This window comes from Rhea americana, unplaced genomic scaffold (genome assembly GCF_003343005.1).
Source record: "Rhea americana isolate MKP2758 unplaced genomic scaffold, rheAme1 scaffold_213, whole genome shotgun sequence".
In the NCBI taxonomy this organism is placed as follows: Eukaryota; Metazoa; Chordata; class Aves; order Rheiformes; family Rheidae; genus Rhea; species Rhea americana.
This window is the reverse complement of record NW_028186289.1, coordinates 634,971-662,100: the sequence shown is the minus strand read 5'-3', so window position 1 is coordinate 662,100 and position 27,130 is coordinate 634,971. Positions and strand designations below refer to the sequence as shown.

The following is a 27,130-nucleotide window of genomic DNA, read 5'->3' as shown; positions in this document are numbered from 1 at the left end:
AAAATATCAGATAGTGTGTGGTCCTTGAACATCTCCTAGTGTGGGCATAAGCAGTACTAGAAATGTAGGTGTTCATCCATTTATTAGTGAAAACAAGATTGACTAGGTGACTGGGCAAGGATTTCATAGATTTCTCTGTTAAAATGGGACTCCATCACCATTTATAACTGTGGATCAGGATGTGATTAGCCTTAAACTTATTTATCAGATAACAAATGCTGACAGTATGTTTGTGCCTTTCTTTGCTGATACAAAGGTGAGAAGAGTACAGGCTAGTCATTTGCCTCTTTGAAAGTTTGTTGAGAATGGAGTGTCTTCATTTTGTTGTAGACTTTCTAAATGCTGTCCTGTTACAAAATAAAAACTTGTGTTTAAATCCAGATTGTAATAACTACTCTGATACTGCATCAGAAGAAACTATTTCCTGACCTTAGCCTGTGATAAGAATCAGGGGAAGGTCCTTTCTGAGACGGACAGATGTGTGTGTGTATGTACACACACACACTATATTTTGGTGAAACAGATTAGTCAAGATTGTGTTTTTGTGAAATGGGACTGTTTGGCTACTCTGCAGAAATCCTACTTCTGAGGGAGAAGGAGGGGAGATGAAGCAGGTACTATATTAACTATGTATTATCTTTGACCAAAGAGTTGTTTTCTGTTGTAATACCTTTTTTTTTTCCTTTAGGTTGTTGAAGACTATGCTGGAAGATGTCAGGTTCCTTTGCCTCAGCTTCAGGTGCTTCAGACAGCGCTCTGTTGTTTTACATCTGCCTGTGTGTCATTCCCAGCTGAATGTGAGCACGTACAATATGTTTTGAGTAGCCTAGCTTTGTAAGTATATCTGATTTTTCTGTTTCTTTTGCAATGTAGACTATCAATGTTGTACTTCTACAATGGTGATAGCATCTCAGAAGAGAACTTGCAAGAATGGTTTTACCGTGTTACTCTACTATGAGGAACTGATACACTTGATACACTGATTACACTTGATAACCTGACTGAGGATACAGAAACTATAAGTTTAGTTATGTCCTTGCTAAATATTCAAGTTAAGTATCATAAGACTGTGTCACAAAGATTTTTTGGCAATATGAAGCATCTAAAGTAGTATGTCAAGTTATCCCCTTACAGACTCTTCATTGGGAAAAGTCTCATTTTGGAATTATTTGCAGACCTGCATTTGACACACAATTATAACTACAGTTATCTAATGTTTTTACTGTTCCATCTGTAATAAGCTGTAATAACATAAATTATTCTAGGATTGAACAAATGAATCTRTTTTTTTTATGGTTGAGTCATCAGTATGTGTATGAGAATGACTTGTTAATTGACTGAAAATTCTTTAATACTACAAGGGACTGTAGAGTGCTAGATCATACATCTTGACGTACTCTTGATTTTTTCTTGATGTGATGGCAGTTGTCCCTTTCCTATGTGAGGGGAAAAGGTGAATAATGATCACTAGGTTACTAGAATTCCATTTTTTTTTTACTTGCTCTACAAATCTAAGATAAAAATCTAAAAATAAATCTTTTGGTGAGTTATAGATCCCAGCCCATATAGTATGTATTTTATCTTCTCATCAGCGGGCGGATATGAAAAACTGAAAGCTAGCTTTATTGCTAGTTCTGTCCAAGTAAATCGGATTATTTGTCCAGCAGGTTAAACAGCTTTCTTGTTGARTATTGCTTTCTTGTTGAGTATTAAGTTTGGTATCTTAATTCAGTCTTGTCTTGCTCTCAGTCATCTAGTCATCAGAGAGGAATGCTTCCTAGCCCTTCTCTCTTGGTTACTTCATCAGAGGACTGGATTGCCTTTTTTTTTGTTTTTTGTTTTTTTTTTGTTTTTTACTGTCCTTGAGCTATGATGTTAATTACATAGAACTCCAGGCTTTACCTCTGTCCTTTACCTTTCACCAAAGAGATTTATTCTTCCATGGAGGGGGAAGAGTAATCCATAAACATGGAATCAGATCTTGATTTTTTTTCCCCCCTCTTAACTAGAATGCTCAAATATCAGGGAATGACTAGCAGTTATATCAGATGATCTCTTTATTCACTAGTTTGTAACAAAAAATCATTTTATGAAGATCAAATCATACTTTTACTTGCCAAGGCATATTAAAAAAAAAAGTAGAAATTCAGATATTTACATTATGTTTAGGATAGATTCTGTTCCTGAGAGTCTGGAAGTGAACTGATTGTTGAGCTCTGTCATCCTTGAACTAGAAGGATCTGAACATCCTTAAACCATCCTGGAACTGGGTTTATTTACTGAGAGTTTTATTCCATCCTAGGATTAAGGAGCAGTGAGCTTGTTTTTCCTTCTGAATCTACTTCGTTAGCTTAGTTTTGCATGTGATATCATAAAGTGATCCTAGGATTTAGCAGTTACCTGGAAAACCTTACTCAAATCTGGCCTTTGAAAATTTGGTGTCTATTAAGTCCTCATTCTTAGAGAACAAGAATCTGGCTGACCCCATATTGTCATAATCAAGTAAGGTTTCCTTGGTAACCAGACAATAAACTATTAACAGCAGGCACTATCACATTCTCCATACTTGTTAGCCATGCTATTCATCACAAATGAAGCAGCATCTGTACTTGCGTTAACCTCCGTGGGTTCTAATAATGATGCCAGCGTAGTAGTGTTCTTGAGCAATCTTCTGATGCCTATAAAATCTGAAGAGATGATGTGACAAGTGGAAGCACCATCACTGTAAGTGGGTAGATGTAAATGCGAGTGTGTAATGTTGCAGGCGGTTTTAAGGCAAAAGGTCCATGCTGGAATTGGCTACAGTAATTCTGACTGAACAGAGGCTGGTGACTAGGAAACTTCAATATTTTGATAGCTTCCTACTAATATTGAAAAAAAAGGTAGTCTACACTTGTAGTTCACTGCAGACTTTTGTCAAAATCTTATTCTCTGTAAATCAGTCAAAAAAAAAAATGCATGCATCATTTTCTAGACCTAGTTTCATCTTAACTGATTATTATTTAAGTTCCAGTTTGGTCACTTCCCAAATCATGACATGACTCAAGTCTGACCTTTACTGAGAGTCAAATGTGCTGCTGTTTATCAACATGAAATGAGATAATATGTTTTCAGAACAAAGTATTTATTTAGGAACATTTTTTTTTCTCTACTTGAGATTCAAGGATTTCATCTGGAGAAAAATCTTGTCATTGAACATAAGACTACAAAAGTTAATGTACATTTTAAATTCACTATGTTTGTTTTCAGTGCTTAAATTTACTAAGTTTGCTTTCACTGGCTAAGAAAGAACTTAATGGAGTATAATTTAAAGGAAGCTTAATTTCATTTATGATAATTTGCCACTCTTTTCGTAATWTTTCCCCATACAAGCCTTCCTTCTATTTATATAAATGTTAAGATCGTTTAGTCCATAGAACATTCTGAAAATGTTCTTGAGAGAAAACTTGAATTAAGTCTGCTCTTTGAATGCTTTTGGATTTGCTCTATTTAAAAATAAGATGTTCTGCTTTGTAAGTCTGCTTTGGATGTTACTTAGATACACTGAGTATATAAGATTGACTTTAATTTGAGAGGTAGTTGCATAGTGAATTTAATWATTATGCAAAACTTATAGTCCCTTGTCCAGCCGTTTGTGAAAATCTGCCTTTTATACTTCAACAGATGTTGCAACTAAAGACTAAATGCTCTAGTCAGGAAAGAAATTGTCCTCAGTAAGATGTTGGGTCAAAAGCTGCAAGTGGAAGAGTGCTGAAACTTCTTCAGGAATTCTCTTCTGCTTCTTCCCTCTTTACTTCCTTGTTTTCCTTGTTTGTTTTGTAAAATGTCTAGAATAGTGTTTAGAGGAAAATGATTCATGTTTTCTTCTGTTATGAGGTGGAAAGCCTTTGCTGTTCAGTTGTGTTTCAGAAATGCTCTCGATATAAGCAGTTGTGCTTTCAGTACTGTATTTTCATTCAACTTTGAACGAAAGTACCATCATTTTCCCCACACACACACTTTGGCTTGTTTTTTGCCTGCTGCTCATAACTGCCCCAGTTGGCAGTTGCAGGTTATATTAATGTAATGTTTGGTAATTACCTTCTTTCAAAAAAGCAATAAAATTTCTCAAGCTGAAGGCAAGAGCAATGGGAGGTACACTGGAGATGTCTGCAGATCTGTCAGATGCAATTACCTTTATTTTGATTGAATTGACTGACTTGCAGTAATGTCTGGAAACATACTTCTGTAAATGAAGATCTAAAATTGACCTCAGCTCTGGAAAGCTAATTTTTACCAAACTGTCCAATTTCAGTATCAGGATTGTTTGTCATTGTCATCATATTAATTTAAAATAATAATTAAAAATAAAAGGCCACAATTATTTTAAGATCATGGAAAACATGGAAGMCGTAATTAGACTGATACTATAGTCATCTTGAATCTAGTCTGCTGAACAGTTAAATCCTGTCTACTCCCTTGTCTGCCACCTCTTTTGAAGTGACATATGCAAGTTATGTTGCTGTGCATGAAGCTGATTTGCCTAAAAACTGTCTGTGGTGAAGTGGAAGTTTTACCAGTTCATTTGAGTGCCATGCAGAAGGTGAACAGAGTTTCATTTGCATATTTCCACCAAATCTCTCTCTTTGCAAATATTCAAAGGCTTTTGTTGGTGTATATGGCATTAGTAGCACCTTTAAACTACTTTTCCYTTGTTGCTAGAGAGATTTCAGTGGGCATTACATCAAGGCAGGTTGAAATGGAATAGGATGTGTCAGTAAAAGTTGTTTCTTATACTTGAAAACGTTGGGAATTTGCAATTAAGTAAAGTTACTGTTCTTTGAATGTTATTCCTTATATATGGTGCGCCCTCTAGTAGTTTTACAACTGTCTTTTCCGTAAAATTACTGCCCGTCTGACCAATTCTTTAGCTTTTTGAGGAAGATCCCTTTTTAAAACAGGGAATGGGGAAGAACAGTATGGAGGATGTTTCGGTTGTTGGGAGACAAAAGCAGGTAGATACTGCGAGTCTAGATGTCCTGATTTATGAAAAAGATGTGGGTGGGTTAAACTTACGCTTTACTGTTATGTATCTTATTGTTGATTTGGACTTCTTGGGTAACTTACCTGTAACTGTGAATGCTTTTTACTTGTGATTTCATGCTTGATGAAGGGTTTGCTCAAGGGTGAAAAACATATTGCCAAAATCCAGCTCAAGAGACCACCTGAAAGCTTATGAAGTGAGTAGTGTTTCAGAGAGCCTGGGCATTACCAAACCTGAGTGACTTGTGTTGCGATGGGCAAGGGTCTAGAGCTTATAAAAGTTCTATTTTATTCTTAGTGCTATGAAGAGCAATAAAATTGTGATTATCTTTGGATTAACTTTTTTTTTTTTTAAGTTTGGTTGACTTGTCACTACTTCTGTTTTTTTTAGGAGTTTTTTTGAATTGCTGCTGTTCTTTGGAAAGGATGAGTTCTATGAAGATCCTTTGAAAGATATTTTAGGTTCAATCCAGGTAGTGTTGCCTACTTTCATATAAATCTTTAGTAATATTGTTTTTAGCACATGAAAATTTTTGTGAATATTAAAGTATATGACCTGAATGAAAGATGCCATTATAGTGAAAGATGATGGTTGCTACAGTTGTATGCAGAAGTATATAGGGTATTTGAAGCCATTTATTCTTGCATTCACTGTCCTTATTGATATTTGGATCTGTCTGGGCTAAGTAAAATGCAATTCACTTTCTTTGTAGTACCTGCCTTTCTATTAAAGACTTGTTTTGTGCATTTCCCGTATGGAAATGGGAAGCTTTCTGTTTATATCTAGTATTAGTTTATATCTAATATCTAAGATTAGTGTCATCCAGTGAGTGCCTTATACCAGTTCACAGCATGAAACCTGAAGTTTCCGCCCACTGTTTTAAACTGTAACCTTGAAATTAAAGCTAAATTTCAATGAACTCTTCAGATCGGCATAAACTAGCATTGTTTTCTGTACTCTTGCCTGGACTGGGGCAAGTTTTTATGTGCCTAGGTACAACTGCATTAGAGTACTGATCCTGGCTTCAGAAATCTAGTCTTTTTGTGCCAGCTAAGCTTTTCAAAGTGGAACAATTTTCTGAATTAAGTTCACTGCGTGGAAACACAAATGCTTGTGCCAACATGAGAAAGGAAGCTTTGTGGTTTGGAAAGAAAGAGTGAAAAGTAGTGTTGCTGCTTCTGATAATAAAATTGCAGTTTGAGAAGTAGCTATCCTTTATTTTTATGTTGATACATGTTTGTTAGTGCTGCTTCAAATTAATATATCAGGACTACTGGTGTTAATTATCAGAACAGCAGCAATTATATGCTTGATTAGGATTAGCTGAAGAATGGGATCAAGGAGTGGCTTTAGCAGCCCTAGGAATAGGTATRGTATGTTAAGTAATTGTTACAGGCCATCTTTGCAGTCTCAAGTGCTTTTCAAAGACAGTGTATGAACCAGATAGAACTTAATAAACAATTGAGATATATAGTACTTGCTTCTCTGTTTTTGTGATATAACTCAAGTGCCTTGTCTTTTGAACAATGAATGCATTAAAATGTCTTTATTTTCTTAGTGAAGAATTTCTGAATCTGTTTTTATAACCAAAGTGGTAGTGAAAAGCATTGTTTCAGTTACTTAACCAGCCTTTATTATCCATTGTACTCATCTGAATATAACTGAAGAAACTGAGAAGAAATTGAAAGTAAAAGAATTTACTGCAAAAAGGGTATCTGAAGCTATATGTGAATAGAAGCCATCTTTCAGTTGCATTTGTATACAATTATTGTAGCCCTTTTGGAAAGAACAGATTAAAATAACCCAAAAGAAACAATAAAAAAAAAAAAAAAGAATTAAAATGACATTTTATTTCCCTTTGAAACTTAGGTACCTTTTTGTGCTGGTTAGAGTTCTGCTGTTGATTAACATTAATGTTGACACTTTCACCAGCAAGTAACAATGGAAGAAATCTTGGTGTGTGTGTGTATACATATATATGTATATACACATATGTGTATGTATATCTACTTCCAGATTATTTTAAGCAAGCACTGGAAAGCGTATGTGATTTATGTTATGTAGAGCTTTGGATAAAAGAAATTTCCAGAGGCCTGGTGACTCACATGGATTAATTCAAATTTTGCCTTTAAAATCCAGTAGAATTTGGACTCAATCACCAGATCCTAATTTCCCGTGTCAATATGCATAAATCAGTGCAGACTAGCATCAGGTGAAGATTTCTCCTATAAAGTATGCCAATAATGTCTTCAAATTCAAGGAAAGGAATTTGCTTTGTGTCATACAGATAGCATGGTCTTGCTGAATGCCAACAGAGGACATTTGCATTCAGGCTTCTGTGCTAGTATATTACTGTTTTTAGAAAACATAAGTTGTTGTTTTATGACTTTGTATAGGCCTAATCAATGAAAGACTTCGTATGTTGAATTGTTTATTGAGAAATACTTRTGATATTGTGAATACTTGTTTAAAGTTTTTTATGCAGGCTAACTTTTTTGTTAGATATCTCTCTTTTCTAACTTCGTACATTTCTTTTCACTCACAGGAATGTCAGAATCTTCTAAATAAATACAGAAATATGAACCTGGAACTAGTGACTCGAATTATCCGAGATGGTGGACCATGGGAGGATCCAGTATTACAAGCAATTCTTAAAGCAAAGCCTGTATCACAGGAATTAGGTACTTCATTTACCCCATTAATTTTTTAGAGTACTGAAAAAAATGTGTTTAAGTTATGCATTATTCATTCTGGAGTCAGGAGGTGACATTAACTTTTTTCCCTGTAGTACCAGTCCCTTTTTTATTAAAAAGGAAACTTAACTTTTTTGTTAGCAGTTTAAATTTTTTTTATAGAATAGCAGTGAAATTACTCTGATACAAGAGGCTATTGAGCTGTCACTTATAAAAATGAATTACCAAATCAAGTTATTTACTCCCTAAAAGAGTACACAGAAAGGCTTGACTGTGGTTAGGCTGCTGAAATATCATGGTGAGTGGAGGTCTTGATGTATAAGTTTGTTTTAAGGTATTTTGACTTGTTTATTTCTTGTTTTTAAATTGTATATACTTGCATTTGTGGTGTTTATTTTCCTGGACTGTTTAGAATGAGGCCTGTGACTGTACCTGATATGTTTTATTATTATTATTATTACTACAGTATGTGTAATTCCTACGTTTGGGACTAGGAGAAAGAGCGCTCAAATTTCTGTTAGGGCTTCAGAGTAAAACAGCATTTTTAACAGTGCATGGAAATAAAGCTAGCCTGATTGTTCATGGAGGTTCCTAAGGGTGAAAAAGACACATACCCAAGCTATAGTAATTAAGTTTTTGCTAGTCATATTGTGTGAGAGGTTAGTAATGTTCACAGAGGACCTCTTTAAATTTGTCTCCCTTTGATAGTGACAGAAAAGATATATATATATATATATATATGTTTTGAACTGTTCTCAGGTTAGCATGGTATAATGCATGATTCAAATTCATTACTCTGTATTCATGACAATGTGTTCATGCTACAGTGAAGAGGCCTGTAAAGTCAGAAAAGCTCAAATAGCTGCCTCCTTAACTACCTGAAGGTAGTTTAATAACAAATTAGTATGATYAAGTGGGAAGTCCTTGATAGGTATTTTATGTCTCTGGTAGGGTAATCAGGTGACATAGTTTGTCTGTGTACTTCTGTATGTTATAAATTTGAGTCAAGTACATACAGAATCACAATGAAAACAAAGATCATCCTTATCTTGCTCTACATCACACTATTAACTCTAGAAGCTTTGGTGGTTATGATTTAAAGCTAGGTCTCAAATTGAGTTGTAATCCGAAAAGACTTAATGAGAGGATATCCCAGGAAAGAAAAAAATTACTTGTAACTCAGTAGTCAATAGAACTGTTCTGCTCAGTCTCCATGTCTCCAGCAGTGAATAAGTTCAGTCCTTTTCCTTGTGATTGACTTCCTTGATCAGCATGAGGCCTCTCTACAGTGGGTAAAAGTGTGAGGATCTTTGCCTAGTTTTAACCTGAGAGAGTAAGAGTGATACTACTTGTAGTCATTAGATGATCGTTCTGTTTCCTTTTGTTACAGGGTACATCTCCTTCCCTCTGCTGAGGTATTCTTCCTCTTTTACCTTCAGATTTCCACACACACACACYTTTGTCATATCTCATCTGTGATGGCAAACATTTTATTACGGATGATATCTTTTTGGAAGCTTTTTTTGTCTCTTCCTCTAAAATCTGATTCTTGTGAAATTTGTCTTGGAGCAAATATTCTGTGCTGCTTTATCAGCTGACAGTATTTAGTGTATATTTTAAAACTTGGCCATATTGTTCTCTCAGGGATGCTATTTTAAATGAGGAAAACTGTTATTGCTGAATCACCAACCATTACTTGTGAAAGTCAGAATGATGATATGAACCATATGAACTACATTATCCTATCTTAGATTCATTAGTTACACTGACGAGGCTAGGCYAAGACAAAGCTTGTTTTGCCTGTCCTTATGTGAATTTTGAGAAGGCTGCAAAGGAAGAGGCAGTCTTTGGTTTTAAAAGAAAATAGCAGGGTTTGATGTGACCCTTAATTTCCTCGAAACATAGGAACAATAACCTTCTATTAGATTAGGGAGAATACATCGTGAGAGAGCCTACTGTGAACTTCAGGAAGAGAATATAGTAGACTGAGGAAAAAATAAGGTGTAGGCAGTTAATTAGTTTCTGAGTTGGTGGTGGATATCTATTATCTTAAAGCAAAGCAATGCACRCACTACCAGGACAAGAATAGATGTTGTGTTCCCCAAGGTGTTTTTAATGTACAGCAGATTTGTCTAAGTGCTACTACAGTTGGAAGTTGTCTTCTGCTTTGCAGGATTAGAACAGCTGTAAATGCCTCTTCAGAAAATGAAAGCATTGCTCTGTAGAGGGAGCAGAAGCCTGTGAGTTGTTTAGTTGAAATTCAAGATCTATTCGAAGCAGTTTTAGAGTGTACAGGAGACATGTTCATTGGAAATTGATGCTGTCAGAAGTGGAATTCTCATTTAAGGAGTAAAGGGGCATATTGACCTAAGAGCTTATAACTCAGAAAATGGGAATGATACGTTAACAAGTCAAGCAGTATTGTGAATTGCAGTCTTTCCTCCCTTCATTTAAGTGAAAAGGATGCTACAGGCAACTGTTGTATATAGTGCTTCTTAAACTTCAACAGATACAAGAACTAAATATTCCTGCCCTAATTTAATGATATGAATATCTTACAACTGCTAAATAGAGTTTGTTTATGAAACTGATGAYTGGGATTATGATTCTAAGTATGTTAATTCAAAAAAGGAGGGGMTGTTAAATGCTAGCTTTTCTTTTAGTCTTACTCTTTACTGTGTTTGTACTCGGAAGTGCTAGTGAATAGTGAGAAATAAGATCTGCTCTTACAGTGGAGTATGTGGTACATCCATTAAGAAATCTAAAATCTTGTATCACTTTGGATAATATTCCCTGTTCTCACTTGCACATCCTATTGTTAGCCTTCAAAAAAAAAAAAAAAAAAGACAGCACACACAGAGAATCCTGTTTGAGTATAGAGAATGTCTTTCAAACTGTAGTTCCTTTTTAAAAAATATATATATATATATATAAAAATAAAACTTGTTACACAAGTAATCTTTTTATTTCAGAGGAAATTTTACTCTTGGCTGTTCAGATTGTGTAGTTTTCACTTTCATCTATTTTATTTGAATTATTTTAATTGTCGCTTTCAGTTGCTGGTAACTTTTTTTTATGCAGGTTCTTTTTAACATATAAAACTCATATGCTTGCTCCTAGCCTTCATTGACTTTAAATAAAAATCTCTCCTTTTTGCATATGAAATATTTACACAATGCTTTGGTGTATACACTAAAAATTGTCTTTTTTGACTATCTCTGTCTTAAGGTAGCTATTGAGAATATAAGCAGAAGATCAGGCCATATTGTCCAATGCACTACATAAATATTAACACGTTATTAACACCTTAGAGTGTGTATTACTTGACAAGATGCAAATAATTCTCAAAACATAAGCATCATCCTGAAATTTAATAGCTTTGAGTGATATTTTAGCCATTAATCTTTAGAGATACTGGAATCTGTATCATTTTTTTCAACTAGAGATCTAAAGCGTATAATCATCCACATATTTCATAATTTCCCAATTACGTAAATATTGTGAAGTATTTTATGAATATCTATCAGTTTCAACAGTTTCATTAAAATTCTAGCTCTAAGTTTAATATTAGAATTTCTAGATCTGAAAAGTAGATTTCCAAAACTAGAGCTAGAATTTAAAGGTCTTTAGGCATCTAAGATTTCTAAATGTGTCCAGCAGGGTTTTGGGGGAAAATTTTCCACTTATCCAAGAAAAATCAAGGTGTTCAGTGCTACTTAAAGAAACAGCGTGTGAACTATAGATAACTCTTTTCTGCTCTGAATTCTTCCATTCTAATGGGTAAAGAGTATCCTGAGTGTTTTGAACATTTGTAGCTATAGTGTTGTATGTGATGTAGGTCTTTCTGGCTGTAGACAATCAGCCAGASTTCAGTGCTGAGAAAGGAGAGACTTTCTTTCTGAAGATTATTTGTATCTGCTTCTAAATAGTATTTATTTTATTAATCTTTTGCAGCATCTTGTGTTGATCTGCTAGAAACAAAATACTGAATTAGTTAGATCACTGGTGTAAGAAAAAAAAAAAATTGTTTCCAAGCAGAAAGACAGATTCTTGATGATGATATTTACTTAAATATTTGATAGCTTCTTTGGCAGAGCCTTTTATGTATTATTTGTTGGCATTGTACTATTAAAAACAACATTAAGTATATCTGTTGTTTGGACTTCATATTCTAATTGCCTTTAAATCTTTCTTTTCTGTACAGTTAACAAATATTTAAGCTCTGAAAATCCACTGTTCTTTGAACTACGTGCCAGATACCTTATTGCCTGTGAACGCATCCCTGAGGCAATGGCTCTTATCAAATCTTGCATAAATCATCCAGATATCAGTAAAGATCTGTATTTCCATCAAGCTCTTTTCACCTGTCTTTATATGTCACCATTAGAAGATCAGCTATTCCAGGAGGTATTGTTTGTCAGTATATTTTTTTTTAATGAAGTGATACATTATACTTACTGTATACAAATTGTCAAGAAGAGCATATGGAAGTCTATTTTTGTAGCACCAAATGTTATAAAATCAGGCAACTAGACTGGTATTGCTTAACTCAGTGCTCACTTAAGCTTTGGAAAGATAAATGTAATTAAGCACAAATCTTGTTGACCTAAATGATTTTTTTTGGTCAAGTTTGCCTACGAGTATATTCCCTAAGTAACTTAAGTCACTGATACTTTGCAACTTCAGTGTAATAACTATTATTTTACAATGGGACTGGCAAAAGCAATTAACATACTTTATGTCAGTCTAGTGTTTTGTACACTATTTAGTCTTGTTAGCCTTAAAGATAATGTTGCTCCAGTACATAAAATGGCACCCCATAGCTAAATGTGGTCATACTTTTGTCACTGATAGTGCTTACTGCAAAATGGTGCTTTACTTAACCTTATTTTAAAGACAGGCTACCTTTGTACAAAAAAGGTATGCTTAATGTTTAGTTTCTCAGACAATTATGCTGATTGTCATTACCCTGTAAGAAATACTGAAGAGCTCTTAATTTGGCCAAAGTATCTATTTATAGACCTACCCAAAAGCTGTGCCAAAGAAAATCCTATTACTAGCAATTTTTTAAAGTTTTCAGTGGCCTCTTTAATATAGCAATGTCTGATAGGTTTTTTACTTCATGTTAGCCAATTTATCTAAGATGATTTTATTTTAATTGTATAGCACTTGTTGAGGACTGATTGCAAGAGTGGAATTGAGATCATCTGCAACACTGAAAAAGAAGGGAAGACTACCTTAGCCTTGCAACTATGTGAATCGTTCCTAGTCCCACAGCTCCAAAATGGGGACATGTATTGTATATGGTAAATACTTTATTTCTGGTGAAGCAGCTTAGCAGATAATAAATGCTTATTGCCAAAAAGAAAGTAACTTTAACTTTGAGATGTAGCTGAAGTTTAAAATACTAGATAAAACATTCTAATGTGACATTTAAATGTTCCTAATACATCTGTTATGCCTGTTACCTTTTACGCAATCCTGTACAGTGGCAGCCTATGCAGTGCTTATTAACCATTTCACTTACTCAACACTTAACTGTTTCAAAGTAACAGAAGGRTGAGCCTTTAGATACTGTAGGCTGTAAGTACCTATAAATATGGCAATTATTATTAGCAAAGAGTAACAATAAGCTGCCTGTAGACTCTTTGGCACTGCAGGTATTTTGCTGTCCAGCTGCATGACTGTACTCAAAACTGTTTCATGTTAGAAATCTTTCTAGAAAGAGAATTTAGGCTTCTGAATGTATGCTATGAATTATGCAGATTATTACTTCATAAACAGAGCCACAGGGTAAATGGTATTTCTCTAGCAAAGATTTAAATGAGACTGTTTTTTGTACACACATAGTCAAATAAGTAGTTAGACATATTTATGGTTAATATATATTCTCTAAAGAGAGTTGTCAGAACAAACTTCTTTCTGAGGTCTGAAAGATGTCTAAGGAAGGTAATTCTTTTGATAGAACTTCCATATTTAAAGTAATATACACCTGCCTTGATAAAGTATGCTTAATTGGTCTAATTGTGTGGCTGAGACAAAAAGGCTTAATCAGCAAAGCTTTGATTTTTTTCCCCCCCCCCAATTACTTGAGATTCGATTATTGATCTACTCAGTTATAAAAACTAACTTCAGTATGGAATCTAGAAAGCATTTCCTTCTTCCCCATTGTTGGACATAATGTTTTGTTTCCTCTAATAAAATAGTCTTTGCTGTTAGATGAGTAATTGATTTGGTTGAGCAAAAAACATTGGAAATCTTGTTATGAAATACAGAGYATTGGCAATGCCTAGTTATTCAATAACATTTTTCATCCATAGTCTGCCACAAAAAGGTGGGCATGACTGTGCCCATAGCACAAGTGAAGAAGCTCAACTGAAAAGATACATAGCTTGTCTGAGTCCCAGGGAACCAACTTCAAACTGGAATGCAACTCTGCTAATTCCCACCTAAATGCTGTATCACTTTCAATCTTATCTGGCAAGACATTTCCAGATGTAGCCCACAAAAATCAGTAATATGGATAGTTCTTTCTGCTTCAGGATCTCAGTCTCTTAAGAAATGCATTTTAAATATTGGAGGTGAAACTTGCTTTTTATACCTTATGCAGTAATAACATGCATGTTAACCTTGCTGTTATCCAGTTGATAATGTTCTGTTATCCATGGTTTAAAAAAAAAAAAAAAAAAAAAAAAAAAAACACCTATTAAAAACAAGATGTCTGTTATAACATTCTGGCAAAATGGTCATCAACAATGAAATTCCAGACATATGTATCAGTTATCTGTTCATTGTGAATGCATTTTTATCTTTTAGAATATAAAATTTGAGGATCTTTTAAAGAATTTAGAGCAGTTATGTCTGTGCAGCTAGAATCATTGCTTGATTCTTTGCAGATGTTTAGCAGTCACAATTACATACTCAAGAGGAGAAATCTGCTTAAGATAAAGCAAATCAGGACAAAGCTTATGAAGCAAAAAGGAATGACTATGCCATCATTCAAATTTTCAAAGAATTTGAAGTCAGGTTTAATTAGCCCTTATTTTGCCTTTTTCCCCAGAGAAGTGTGTGTTCAGTGTGGTGTGTGGGTTGTTTGTTTGTTTGTTTGTTTTTTCTCTACAGTGCTATGCATAGCAAAAGTCACGTAGYCTTGTGGAGGGCTGAGGATCTTGCAGACCTAATAGAGACTTGCTAAGTCAAAATCTACCAGCAAAGATAACAGATTAGGAAGCTGCAAATAGTAGATAGTTATTATCTCTTTATATGAAGCCTATATCAAGTAGATCTTTGAACTGAAACCATTACTTCTCATGTTATCTCAGCAAAAGATGGACTTTGAGCAGCTCTGTTCCAAAGCTATTTCATTGGTGTGAAGAATAAATCCTAGATTCAGGTCATCCAAATTATCACTCTTTTTTCTGAAGTGAAAGCCCCCTTACACCTATGTCACAAAAAAGCTATGTTTAGTCTTGCTAGAAATATTGTGTATATATAAATAATGTGTACAAGTGTGTGCAATACCTTTGTGTATTGATAGAGCAGTCCATAATGATTTGATTAATGACTTTCCTGCATGAGTCAACTCTATTCAGAAAGACGACAGGAATTTTTTATGGAACAGGCTTAGCAGAATGCCTTGCCTTCTATACCAGGCAGCATTTAAATGCAGTTTTAGGTGTTTTCAAGTAGGTCTTATGTCAACAAATCAAGAACTTTTTTCCCCACAAATTTAATCAATTTTAGGTAGTGTTATTGAATTGGGTAATTGTAATACCCAGTTCTCTGATCCTTTCATACCAATATAAATTGCCCTTGATCTATCAATAATAGTTTAAGCACAGGGCTGAGTACAAACTAAGGTTTATTCAATTTCTTGGATAGAATAACTTATGGAGCAGTATACTTCTATATCATACTGTGCTAGCAGTGCTATTGTACTATAGCCACCCCAGCTATATAATCTCAAATATCTGTCTTGTGGTGAGTGATAAACAAATGTCCCAAATGCAGTTGAATTCAGTGGTAATTAAAGTTGGTATCCAAAGCATGTAAATGATTAAAATGGGGTCTGATCAGTTCTTTGATGATGATTTAACCCTTAGTGATTATCAGTTAGAAATCTTGAGAAGGAGGAGCCTCAGTGGCTACATGGAGGAATAACTGAAATATTTTATTTCGGGGTCTATTCAGATAGTGGTTAAACTTATTGAATGGCTTGCTCTTCATCCATGGAGCTGTTCCTTCTACTTTCAGTTTTATCCATTCTCTTTTCTGCTCTTTTCTTTTGCCAGCTTTTGCACTTGTCTGAATCCATGAGACACTGAGCAGCTAATCCAAAAGGAAAAAATTTGAGTTTTCTCTGGGATTAGCATTAAAACAGCTTACTCTGARATAGTATGAGACAAAGCAGAATAAAAGAAAGAGCAGTATCTACTATTCTGTTCAACAGCAGCATGCAATGAGTTCAATTAGCTGTATTATTTAACAGCATCCTTAGCAAAAATGTTCTTTCTTTCCTATGTTAGGCTGAAAATTGTGTTGAATTCTTACGAATGGTTTAAATGAATAGGTGCATGGAGACACTGGTTGGTTCAAACTTCCATGTGAAGTTTGCAGAGAGCTCAAACGTTTAGATTTCCAACCTGGTAAAAGTGAAGGTGAACAGCCTGCACCTCTAGAAAACCTATAGGACTAACTTGCTTAGTGCTATTTGCTAAGAGCTTCCCTTCTTAACTGTCTGCCCCACGAAAGCTTGAGGCTTCTCCTGACTGCAGTTTTCTTGGTTCTGAAGAAAATAAACTATCAAGATCTGATGTCTGGCCCAATTAGCACTTAGTCATGTGAAATTATAGAGTTGTCCTAAATTTAAAAGTGAAGTTAGTGTTGTGTCATAGCCAGTACTGTCGTTTCTCTTCRTGCAGACGTTGACATGACTCGACAAGCTTAGTCACAAAAGGTTTGCCAGATTCTACCTAGCACAAACTAGAGATCTTAGAAGATTAGCCAAGTATTTTGTAACTGGGTTTGGGATTTCTGAGGGAGGAAACTGGTGGAAGAAAAAGTGTATTCCTTCAGAAGGTTAAAGTCCAGATGCGCCCCTGTTTGCATTGTATTGTTGTGGTAGGATTTCAGCCTGGTCCTGACCATATCTGCCTCTGAATAAGATCTTTGACGTGATGGCACTCTTGACATTGTTTTAATTAAATAAARATCCAGTTACCCTGCAGAGTCTCTGAATTAAAGAGCATAGAACTTTTTTGCTGGCTGTAGACTTCTGTCAGGTATATTTTATAGACTAAATACATTACTTGTGTACAAGGTGCTCCTCTGCAGGAGGCTAGCAATCCATTCTTTTCTTATGCTTTCTTGTATCACTCAGAAATGTTATTTGTTTGTAGATATATWTGAGTATTTAGCAGTAAGGGCTAATACATTCAAATATAATACTTTCATATAATTGTTGGGAGTAGAAAAGTCAATGATATCAGCAGTCAAAAAAGACAATTGTGTTGTAATGTGTATAACTGGAAAACATCAGTATTTCCTATCAATACAATACATCAGAGACTAGTTTTCTGCTATGCTCTGATTTTCCACATTCAGAGATTTTTTTTTCTCCTCATCATGGCACTGGCAGTAGTTTAATCCATAAATACATTTGGAGTGCACACAGCGCTTGCTTCTTCAGTCTGCCATTTATTTCATGTGATGTTAAGGGCTAGATGCTGTAGCATTTGCTTTTGTTGTGCCATTCTCTGATGCTAAACTAAATTCGTTAATATTCGGTTGCATATTTAACTGGTTTAGTGATAGGAGATACACTGAATGCTTATGTTATATTTTCCATTGTGCATATTGTGTACAGTTGTGTTAATTAGACTGGTATTAATCACATATCAAAAATAAGATCTTGGTTACAGAAAATGCAAGTAATTGTTTGTAGGAATACATCTTGTTTAGCAGTATAGTCCTTTAAAACTCAACCTAATCAAAATATTTTGTTCTGTACTTATAGGGACCTGATCTTCATTTGGAGTAAATTGCAGCTTAAATCTAACCCATCAAAACAAGTATTTGTTGACCAATGCTACCAGCTTTTAAGAATTGCTACAAATATCAGAGTAATTTTCCCTTTCATGAAAGTCATTAAGGATGAAGTAAGTTTGGGTTTTTTTTCTCCCTCTCTTCTTTTTATTACTTGTAATACTGAAGAGAAGTGATGGTTATATTTTATAGTGGTGAATTTTTTGTGGAAAGTGAAGAGAGGCCAGGGAAGAATGCAGAAATTGAAGTCAGAATGGGCTTTGATGTTATGGTAGTCCTTGCTCTGTTGTGCATGAGTTTTTCTTTCTATCTGTTGCAGTAAGTTAGTTTGTCATTCTGTATAAATAAATGGAGAAATTGGTAATAAACATATGAAGTAAAAGTGAAAGAAACCTGTTGTTTTTAGCCAGGTTTCTTAAGGAAATAGGACTTGCGTAATGCCATTGCATCTGCCTTTCTCCTTTGTTAAATTCTGAACCTTTTGACCAATTCTAGCAAGATTTGAAAATGTACTTATTATAACATAAAACAAGAGCTAAACCAAAATAGAAGAGAAAATTTTGCTTTAGAGAAGTATATTTCATGCTTAATGTTACAATTATACAAAACAGTGCAAAAAAAGTGTAATGTGCAATGCTTCACACACAAGTGCGCCGATTGTTTCAAAGCAAATGTTGCTTTTCATCATTAACCTGATTGAATGGAGCTCCTTCATATTCTGTGCCTTAAATATTTGAGGAGTTTACAGACTTCTGTGCAAAGTAATAAACTTATTTTATCAAAGATGCTACTGTACAGTTATAAGTAAATGCATTGATTTGCTGTTATTCAAGACTTTAATCTCAGTGTGTATTCTAAAGTACTTCTGGTGACTTAAATAACTTGATCAGTCTTTAATGACTAATTTCTAAGAGTCTATTAGTCTTAGAAAAGTTTAGCTTTTATTTGTATCTGAATTATAATATTTTTAATAGCCCACTAAATATGACATTGAGTGAGAGTGTGTGTGTGTGTGTGTGTGTATACATATATATACATATACATACATATATGTATATATATGTATACACACACAAGAAACATTTAAATAGAGGTCGGTATTAATCATTCTTAAACTTTCCTGTAATTCTTTCTGCTTTAACCAGTGATACATTGGGCAGTATGACTATTCCTCCCAATTTTAAGTTTCCTGGTTGAGCCCCCAACCTAAAGCGTAGAAAAGGAATTCTGCTCATCAGAATAAATTGTCAGCGCAGAGAAGTCAGGAATCATAGAGTGCTTGGCTGTGGGTTGTAATGTTTTCCTTAGTGGTCATCATGGAAAATTGAGGGCACTGTGTATAGCTTTTATTTTTTTCTGCGATGCAAGTTAAATGAGATGAAACAGGGACAAAATTCAGAATAACTGTCCAATTACAGTGAAACATTGTAGTTAATCAGGATGCAGACAGAAGATAGTGCTGGATCAGATAGTATTACCTGCTGTTCTGTTTTAAAATCATCAAGGAATCCCAAATAGTTAATTGTCTTAACAACAGAACTGCATGTAGCAAGAACATATAGCTTTGACAGTAGCTGCAAAGCCTTCACTGCAAACCAGTGTTATTCATGGGCATTTCCTTATCTGTAGTTTGTGGCCTTGTTTAGCATTAATTTAAAATATACAAACTTTTAGACAAGATTTACTTTTTACAGTTTTTCTTTAACTAGCAGGAAGTTTCCTGAGCTTTTAAGTATTTTGCAAGTAGGTGAACATAGATGCATCGAATGTTGACATTTGAGCTTTTGTTTATACTAGTTAGGTGGGCTTTTTCCCCCTGAGTCTGATATTTTTTTCATTTGACTTTCAAGGCTTAGGCTTCTGCAAACCCATAGGGAAAATAATGTTATATAATACTGTGTACTGTAATTTCCTTTCTACAGGTTGGTGAAGATGGTCTTCAGATATGTGTTGAAATATGTGGATGTGCCCTGCAACTGGACCTCCGTGAAGATCCCAACATGAAAAGTCTCATATATAAAGCGATAGCTCATTTTTTGCCAAATGACTTGGAGATCCTCAGAATTTGTGCACTTTCAGTCTTTTTTCTTGAGCGTACCCTGGAATCATACTACACTGTAGAACATTTATACAAATGTGCAGATGAAGAATACAATGAGTGCACTAGTTCTGTTCAAAACCGTGTACGTTTTGAATTGCTTCCAATTTTAAAAAAAGGTCTATTTTTTGATCCAGAATTTTGGAATTTCTTGATGATCAAGCAGAATTGTTTAGCATTATTGGGGGATAAAGCCTTTGCTGGTTTAAGTGAAAGTACACTGGAAAACTCTACTGCAAATACAGAGAAGATAACAGAGTATACGGCTTTAAGTGAAGACCACGTCTGCCTAACAGATGTAAATAATGGGGAGCTTGACACTGAAGACCTGTCTGAAGTCCAGTCCAAAGGTAATGCCAAAAAGAATCATGCAGCTCTTGAGATGTCTAAAATGTTAGATCATACCGTACCGAAGCACCGTTGTGTGATATGCAACAAGGAATTTCTTGGTGGTCACATTGTGAGACATGCACAAGCTCACCAGAAAAAGGGCAGTTTTTCCTGTGTACTTTGCAGCAGAAAGTTCAGGCAAAGAGGACTTATGCTGAAGCACTTAAAAAATCATGTCAGAAAGATAGAAAGGCAACATCTTGCTGCAGTTCTTGAGGACAGACAGGAGACTCCAGTCTCTAATGAACTAGAATGTTCTGAGGTTTCTGTCTCTCTTGAAAATGGGAATTCTGATGCTTCTAAAGATAACGAACTAGTGACTGCAATAGTTCCAAGTGCTGATGTGGAAGAAGAGAATACTGAACAGATATTTGATACGGTAGAAAATCATCTAAGTGACCAGGATGATGTTACTGAAAACAGCAGCTGTGACAGCTGTTTTAATAACATCCCTGATGCTTTAAATACAGAAAGCTTGCCAGAAGATGATGGAAGCTCCAGTAAAGAGTCACCGGTCCTTCATAAAGTAAATGGAGCTTTTTGCCCTCAGAAAGATGTGGATGCTATGGATCAAGAAGGAAGCTTTAACTGCCCTGCCARTGGTTGTGCTAGGGTGTTTAAAAAGATAAGATTCCTCAATAAACACGCAAGAAAAGCTCATCCAACTGATCTGAAGGTGCAGCAACATATAATGAAATGGAATAAAGGAAAATGTCGGTTTTGTCAGAGAAAATTTGCTGATTCACAACATTTTATAGACCACCTGAAGAGACATGTGTATCCGAATGTTTACTTCTGTTTACATTTTAATTGTAATCAGAGATTTAAGCTGTCRACTGAACTGGCAGAACATACAAAAAGTCATAGTGTTTTTAAAGCTCAGTGCAATTTTGCGGAGTGTTGTGAGCTATTTGAAGAGCTCCCTTTGCTGTATGAACATGAGGCTCAGCATTATTTAAATAAAACACCAGAAGGTTCAGAAGATGCAAGTGAAAAAGATTCTTCAGATGATTCTTCAGAACTGCTTTGTAGCTACCAAGAAAGTGATGCATCTATGAATGAAACAGAAACTGTAGATTTACCAATTCCAACTTGGAAGTCAAGGAAGGATTCTACAGAACCAAAGACTTACATTCAAAGTGTTGAAAAGAAAGCAAATAATGTAATTCAGAATGGAAATGAAAGCTCATCTGAGGGTAGTGCTACAGTTTTAAGCTCAACAGACCAAAAGACACCTGTGTTACAGCCAAATTCTGAAAACTGTAGTGTTGTTAGTGACCAACTAGTCAATGGGCACAGTGACCTGGAGCAGACATCGTCAAAGTCACCAGAAATAGCTTTGGACAGAGTGGCAGATGAAACAAGGACAGAAAATGGGTCAGTGTTACCAGTTTTACAGAATTGTCATGATACACCCCAAAATAGTGCTGCTGCCTCGCAGTTATCTTCTAAACCAAATCAGACAACAGAGAATACTTCATATGGTGTCATCTTAACAAAACCTTATGTTAGACCGCTGCCTCCAAGTTATCTTGATGAACGTTACATTAGCATGCCAAAACGCAGAAAAATTTTGACTGATAAAGTAGATGCTCATTCTGAGCAAGATAAAGTTTGTAGCAAATCAACAGAAAGATTTAGATGTGGCAACTGCTTGACCATCTACTGTAACTCGGAAGCACTTGAGGCTCACCTTGCACAAAAGAAATGTCAGACGCTCTTTGGATTCGATTCAGATGACGAAAGTAAGTYTTATAGTTCTTTTGGGTGTTTGTTTAGAGGTAAATATCAACCAAGAATGGCTCTCAAAGTAGGCAACCTGATGGAATAGATGTGACAACTCCTAAGCAGTTGTAGCATGTAAGATTTTTAAAAGAGGAAGGTCACGGAAATCACTACGGACCTGAACACTGAGCTGCAATTATACTGGAAGATCAGTTTAGTCATGCTTCCTGTTTAGAATAAGAAAGAGATGATGAAAATTGGTAAGCAGCTCTAATAGAAAAGATTTTTCTCATTAAACAGATTGTAATAATTATCTGTATTTCCTTGCATGTTTGAAACTAGTGTAGAAAAACATAGGCAATGTTTCATTTTAAAAAATGATTTTTATGGGATAAAATGAATAATGAATAACCAGTATATTCTGTTTTACAGGTGCCTGATTAAATGTTGTGAAAAAATGTATCAAACAAGGAGTGGTGTAAGAAAACACTACATGAAGAAGCATCAGTTTGTTTCCCAGTTGGCCTTAATCAYAAAGCAGTCTCAAATTACTAAAGAGAAACATGATCTTGATAAAGACAAAGCACATTTTCTAGATAGAACTCACAGAGGAATAATACGACCTGTGCAGGTTTTGAGTCCAGAAAGGTTGCTACAAAATCCCCAAAGTACCAGTAATCCGAAAAGCCACATTAATTTCAAATGCRTGATTGAAGCTTAGCGGCACAGTCTTTCTAACACAAAAGTTTAAGGAAAATAATGCATTCAGTTGAGCAGAGAGAGAGCAGATATGGTAACTGSCTTATGGAAAGTAAAACAGTTGATACCTTAAGCTGCTTTAATTAGAAAACAGTTTCATGAGTGGTTAGAGGATATCCATCCATCACTTAAAGTATCACAGTAATTATGATATAAGASACAGATAGAAGAACCAGGCATTCTTTTTTCAGAGTTTGTGATTCCATTTTCTGCTAAAAAAGCATGACACTCATTCAGTAAACTTGTAGTGAGAATCCAAAAAGAGGAATGTAGAGAGAAATCTAAGATAGAAGGAATGCAGCACTAATAGCCAAAAACTACAGAGTATGCAAGCCAAAGTGTGTTGGTATGATATTAAGTGTGTAAGTTATACACAGTGGAAATGGGGTGCTTGCAAGGAAAGTCCTTTTCAAGGCTATGGTAAAAGTATATGTTAAGACTGTTGGGAAGTGTCATATACAACATCTGTTTTACGTGCAGGAAAACTAATGCAAGTACATTGCACAAGTTGTGTAGATATTAACAGAAGCAGACAAATAACAGTGCAAAKAGGGATGAATTTGCATAGCAGGGCAGAGGTAAGCTAATTTGGTGCAAATACAGAGAGAGAGAGATCTTTCAACTGTTGGTATGACTGAAAGAACATGAAAAAATGGCTTCATGGAGGGGGAAGAAAACAATTTTTAATGAAGACAGGCAAAACTAGTGCACATGTCAATTTAGAAATGCCAGTTCAGGAAAATGCAGGTCAGGAAGAGCCTATTTCACCTATGTGATATGGCTTAGTGGTGGTAGATCATAACTCAGTGCTCTTAGTAATTATCTACTGCCTAAAGGAAGGGAGAAAACGTGCAACAATTCAGCCTTAAGAAATATTACAACCCTGTGTAGTATAATTTCTGGAAAAGGTAGTCCTTCCCAGAGACTAGTGAAGGTGTTGGATGCTAAGAACTTTATCCAGCAGTTGGGTTTGATTTAAAAAAAAAAAAAAAAAAAAAAAAGAGAGAGAGAAAATAGTTTGGGAAGATGGGAAATTTCAGTATTCTAAATATGATATACCTCTGCTTATCATATTAAAAGACAGGACATGAAGAAGCTGTTGCAGTTTTTGGCCTTTTGACCCCAAACAGAAGTGTGGCAAATGTACAGACTGTCTATTTGCTGTGCTAATTTACCCTCTAATAACTATGTTATACTATCTGTGCAATTTAAGAATGGTTATTTTGGATATTGTTCTATGCCATTAACTAAAAATGTTAATGTGCTCATAGGTGCAGAAGGTATAGTTACGAAAAACAGTGTGTACAGATGGAGTCATCACAGAAATGTAGGACAGCAAAGACCTTCCTGCTCTGCTAGTTTGCTTACTGAATAGCTCATGACAATGTGTGTATGCTATAGTAAGATGATCTTTAAGAACTTGCTTAAATCAACAGATGTGTAAAGAAAATGAGTAAAAAATCAAGAGATACATAAAAGATCTGTTCATTGTAGCAATGACTCACACTTGCAAACCTAAGGGTTTCATTGTACAATAGGCTGTTAAGTATTCCTGGAAATTAAACATAATAGTTCAGCAATGCCTCTGCTAATAACCCTCTGTGAAATCAAACAGATATTTGCATTAATTCTGCTTCCTTTTCTCCTCCTAGGAGGTAAAAAGAACAGATTCAAAATTGTACTTTTTTGAATCCTAAAAGAATTATGCCTTAACTTTGAGTTGGCTTAAAGTAAAAGGTTATAAAATTATGATCACAGGTATGTGTGCATTACATCAATACCAATGACTGGCCCACTTTGAGAGATCTATATGACATTTGAGGCACCAAAGAATTTTTTTGCAGTTGCAAAAAGCGGATTTAAATGCATCATTCATATTATATATATACATATATACACACATATATATTTACCTATATAAATACATTAAAAGTTGCTTTAACAGGAAATTAATGGGGACCTTATCAGCCAAATGCACTTTCATGGTTTTTTGCTTTGAAGTTACCAACTAATTTTTAAGGGCCCAATTATCATCTTGTCTGTTCCCAGGCTCCCCTTTCTTTGCTTAACATTGTTAATCTAATTAAATTTGTTTAAATACATTTGGAAGAAAATAAAGGTTAATTTTAAAGTGTTAAGTTTTTAAAAAATCTAAAACCTTGGTCAGTAGATATGACAAAAATGTTTATATGTAAAATCTTTAAGTGTACTTTTAATCTTTGGTGCTTTTTTGCCTTTTCCTGAAGCTCCATGTGTTTGAAGATGCTTTAAAACTTGATTGAAACGTGTATTTTCTTTGGTTTAAAGTGTATAGATAAATGCATCTATGTACATGCATAAACTGTGACCATAATTTTTTGTACCTGCATTAAACTCACTTTTGTTCAAAGATGCTTTTCTTGGACACCACCATTTGTTTATACCATATATTCCATATATATACTCTGGAGAACTGAAAAGCTGATTTCTTACGTAGGTGAACATAAGGTATCACCTAGTGGATACCAGAAATATGCTAAATTGACTTGAAGTAGGAAGGAGTTAATAACGTTTTTAAGTAATGATTTTTACTTCAAAATACTTTTAATTGTCTTTTTTAAAAAACTGTTCTCTAATACCTGCTGGTGTACTCATTTAGTTGCAGTATTAAGCAACTTCAATTAGGAGCAAAAAGATGCTTCTAATATGTATGGGATTATTCTATGTGCTTTTTTTTTTTTTTTTTTTTTAAGGATTCTGTAGTATATAGGATATTATCCTATACTGACTCTGCAACTTCAGGGCTGAAAAAGGTTCCAAGTCTAGAATTGAAAGATTTCTCTCCCCCCCCCCAGCAGTAAGCATTGTATGGGTGTAATTGGAAAGACTTCATCAAGACATATTGCTTTGATTCAATGAATACTGAAGTACATGTGTAATGTAAGCATGCATTGTTAAAGTTGCCTGACGTTATACATGAACTTAGGAGCTTTGTTGGATCAAAGTTTGTGCATTTCATGCTGATAATCATATTTTAATCATGTTTCCTCCAGGTGGATTTAACTTGGATTTAGACTTTGCTTTTAAGATTGTCTACTCTAACCTGATCATGGTTCACTGTAAAGGTCATGTAAGTTATACTTTTCAAAGAGCTGCCGCTTGGTAGGCATCTTTCACAGAAAAAAAAATCTAAAAATCAAAAATAGGTTGAAAATGGTTTTATCTGTGGGGAAAGGTCACTGGTACTTTGGTTATTTAGCCATATTCATTAAAACTACATAATTGTATAATTTGGATAATTTATAACATTAAACTTTGTGATTTTAATATCACATTGAAGGTTCAGCTGTACTCATTTCTTTTATTGTTTAACACCAGTGGTATGGATGAAAGAGTCAACAGGGTGGTAGTGTTCTTTTTTTAATTTATTTGGTACTGTATAACACCTTTCTGATTAAATGCAGTGTATGCATTTGGGGACTCTGTTAATTTGTAAAAGCTGTTACAGGTTCAGCAAGAAAGGAAATTTGTGCTTCCTTGTTGAATGTTAAATTATTTTACTTTGCATTTTATATAAGAGTACAAATTAAAACTGAGCCATCAAACTGCAATAAATCAACAGTAGTGTTTCATTTTGAAAACTTTTTGTACTGTACATAGATTTGTTCAATAAAACATTGTCTTTGTTGTTAATAGAAACTGATCTTGTCTTTGGGGGGATCACTGAAAATACTGCTGCAGTGTTAATGGTTACCATGTTATGCTGGGTATATGATTGTGTTCGTAGCACCTGTGTAAAGTTGTCGGTTCCTGATGTTCCGTGTCTGCGTAATCAGATTTCAGCACAAGTCTCTCCAAGACTATCCAGGATTCCTACAGAAATTAAAATAGACCTCCTGTCTATTTTTTTTGTTTTGTTTTGTTTGCTGTTAATCATCTGCCCCAGTAAATCTGAGACCTCTTAATTACTGTTTATTTCAATAAGTCTTCAAAAAGTCATGGTGTTATTACAAATTCTTTAAAAAACAGATGATCTCTTGGAGAGAGAAGCACGTGTATGCCAAGGGGAGGAATGGCTTTTTTGGTCGTCAGAGCCTGAGATGCATGATGAACACAGCTATGCAGAAAAAGCTTCAGTCAGCRTTTCACACTTAGACACCAGGCAATTCACTCCTCAGAGCTGACTGGGTCAAACCATCTTCAAAACACCGGCAGCTTTTAAGTCATTTAAAAAGTCAATCAAATCCTTTGGGAATCAGACTTCTTAACTGCTTTGTATACATAAGTATCTTAAGGCACCATGTATCATTTGGGTGATATACCCTGTGATAAAGGGAGTCAAACAGAAAAAGTAACAAAATCCCATTTTTCTGTGCTATTGTTTTAAGTAATTAATCCAGGATCCCAGGGGGCACATAG

At 34.8% G+C, this 27,130-nt stretch overlaps 1 protein-coding gene across 1 annotated transcript; it reads left to right on the top strand.

Moving 5' to 3' along the window:
* Positions 1-226: 226 nt before the first annotated feature.
* On the top strand, positions 227-26,687 carry ZNF654 (zinc finger protein 654). The gene is made up of 9 exons (XM_085304907.1): positions 227-256; positions 689-834; positions 5,414-5,495; positions 7,569-7,704; positions 11,921-12,123; positions 12,883-13,022; positions 17,732-17,873; positions 19,683-21,993; positions 22,406-26,687. The coding sequence occupies exons 1-9, from the start codon at positions 227-229 to the stop codon at positions 22,411-22,413; spliced, it is 3,198 nt and encodes a 1,065-aa protein (XP_085161033.1). The 3' UTR covers positions 22,414-26,687.
* Positions 26,688-27,130: the final 443 nt, after the last annotated feature.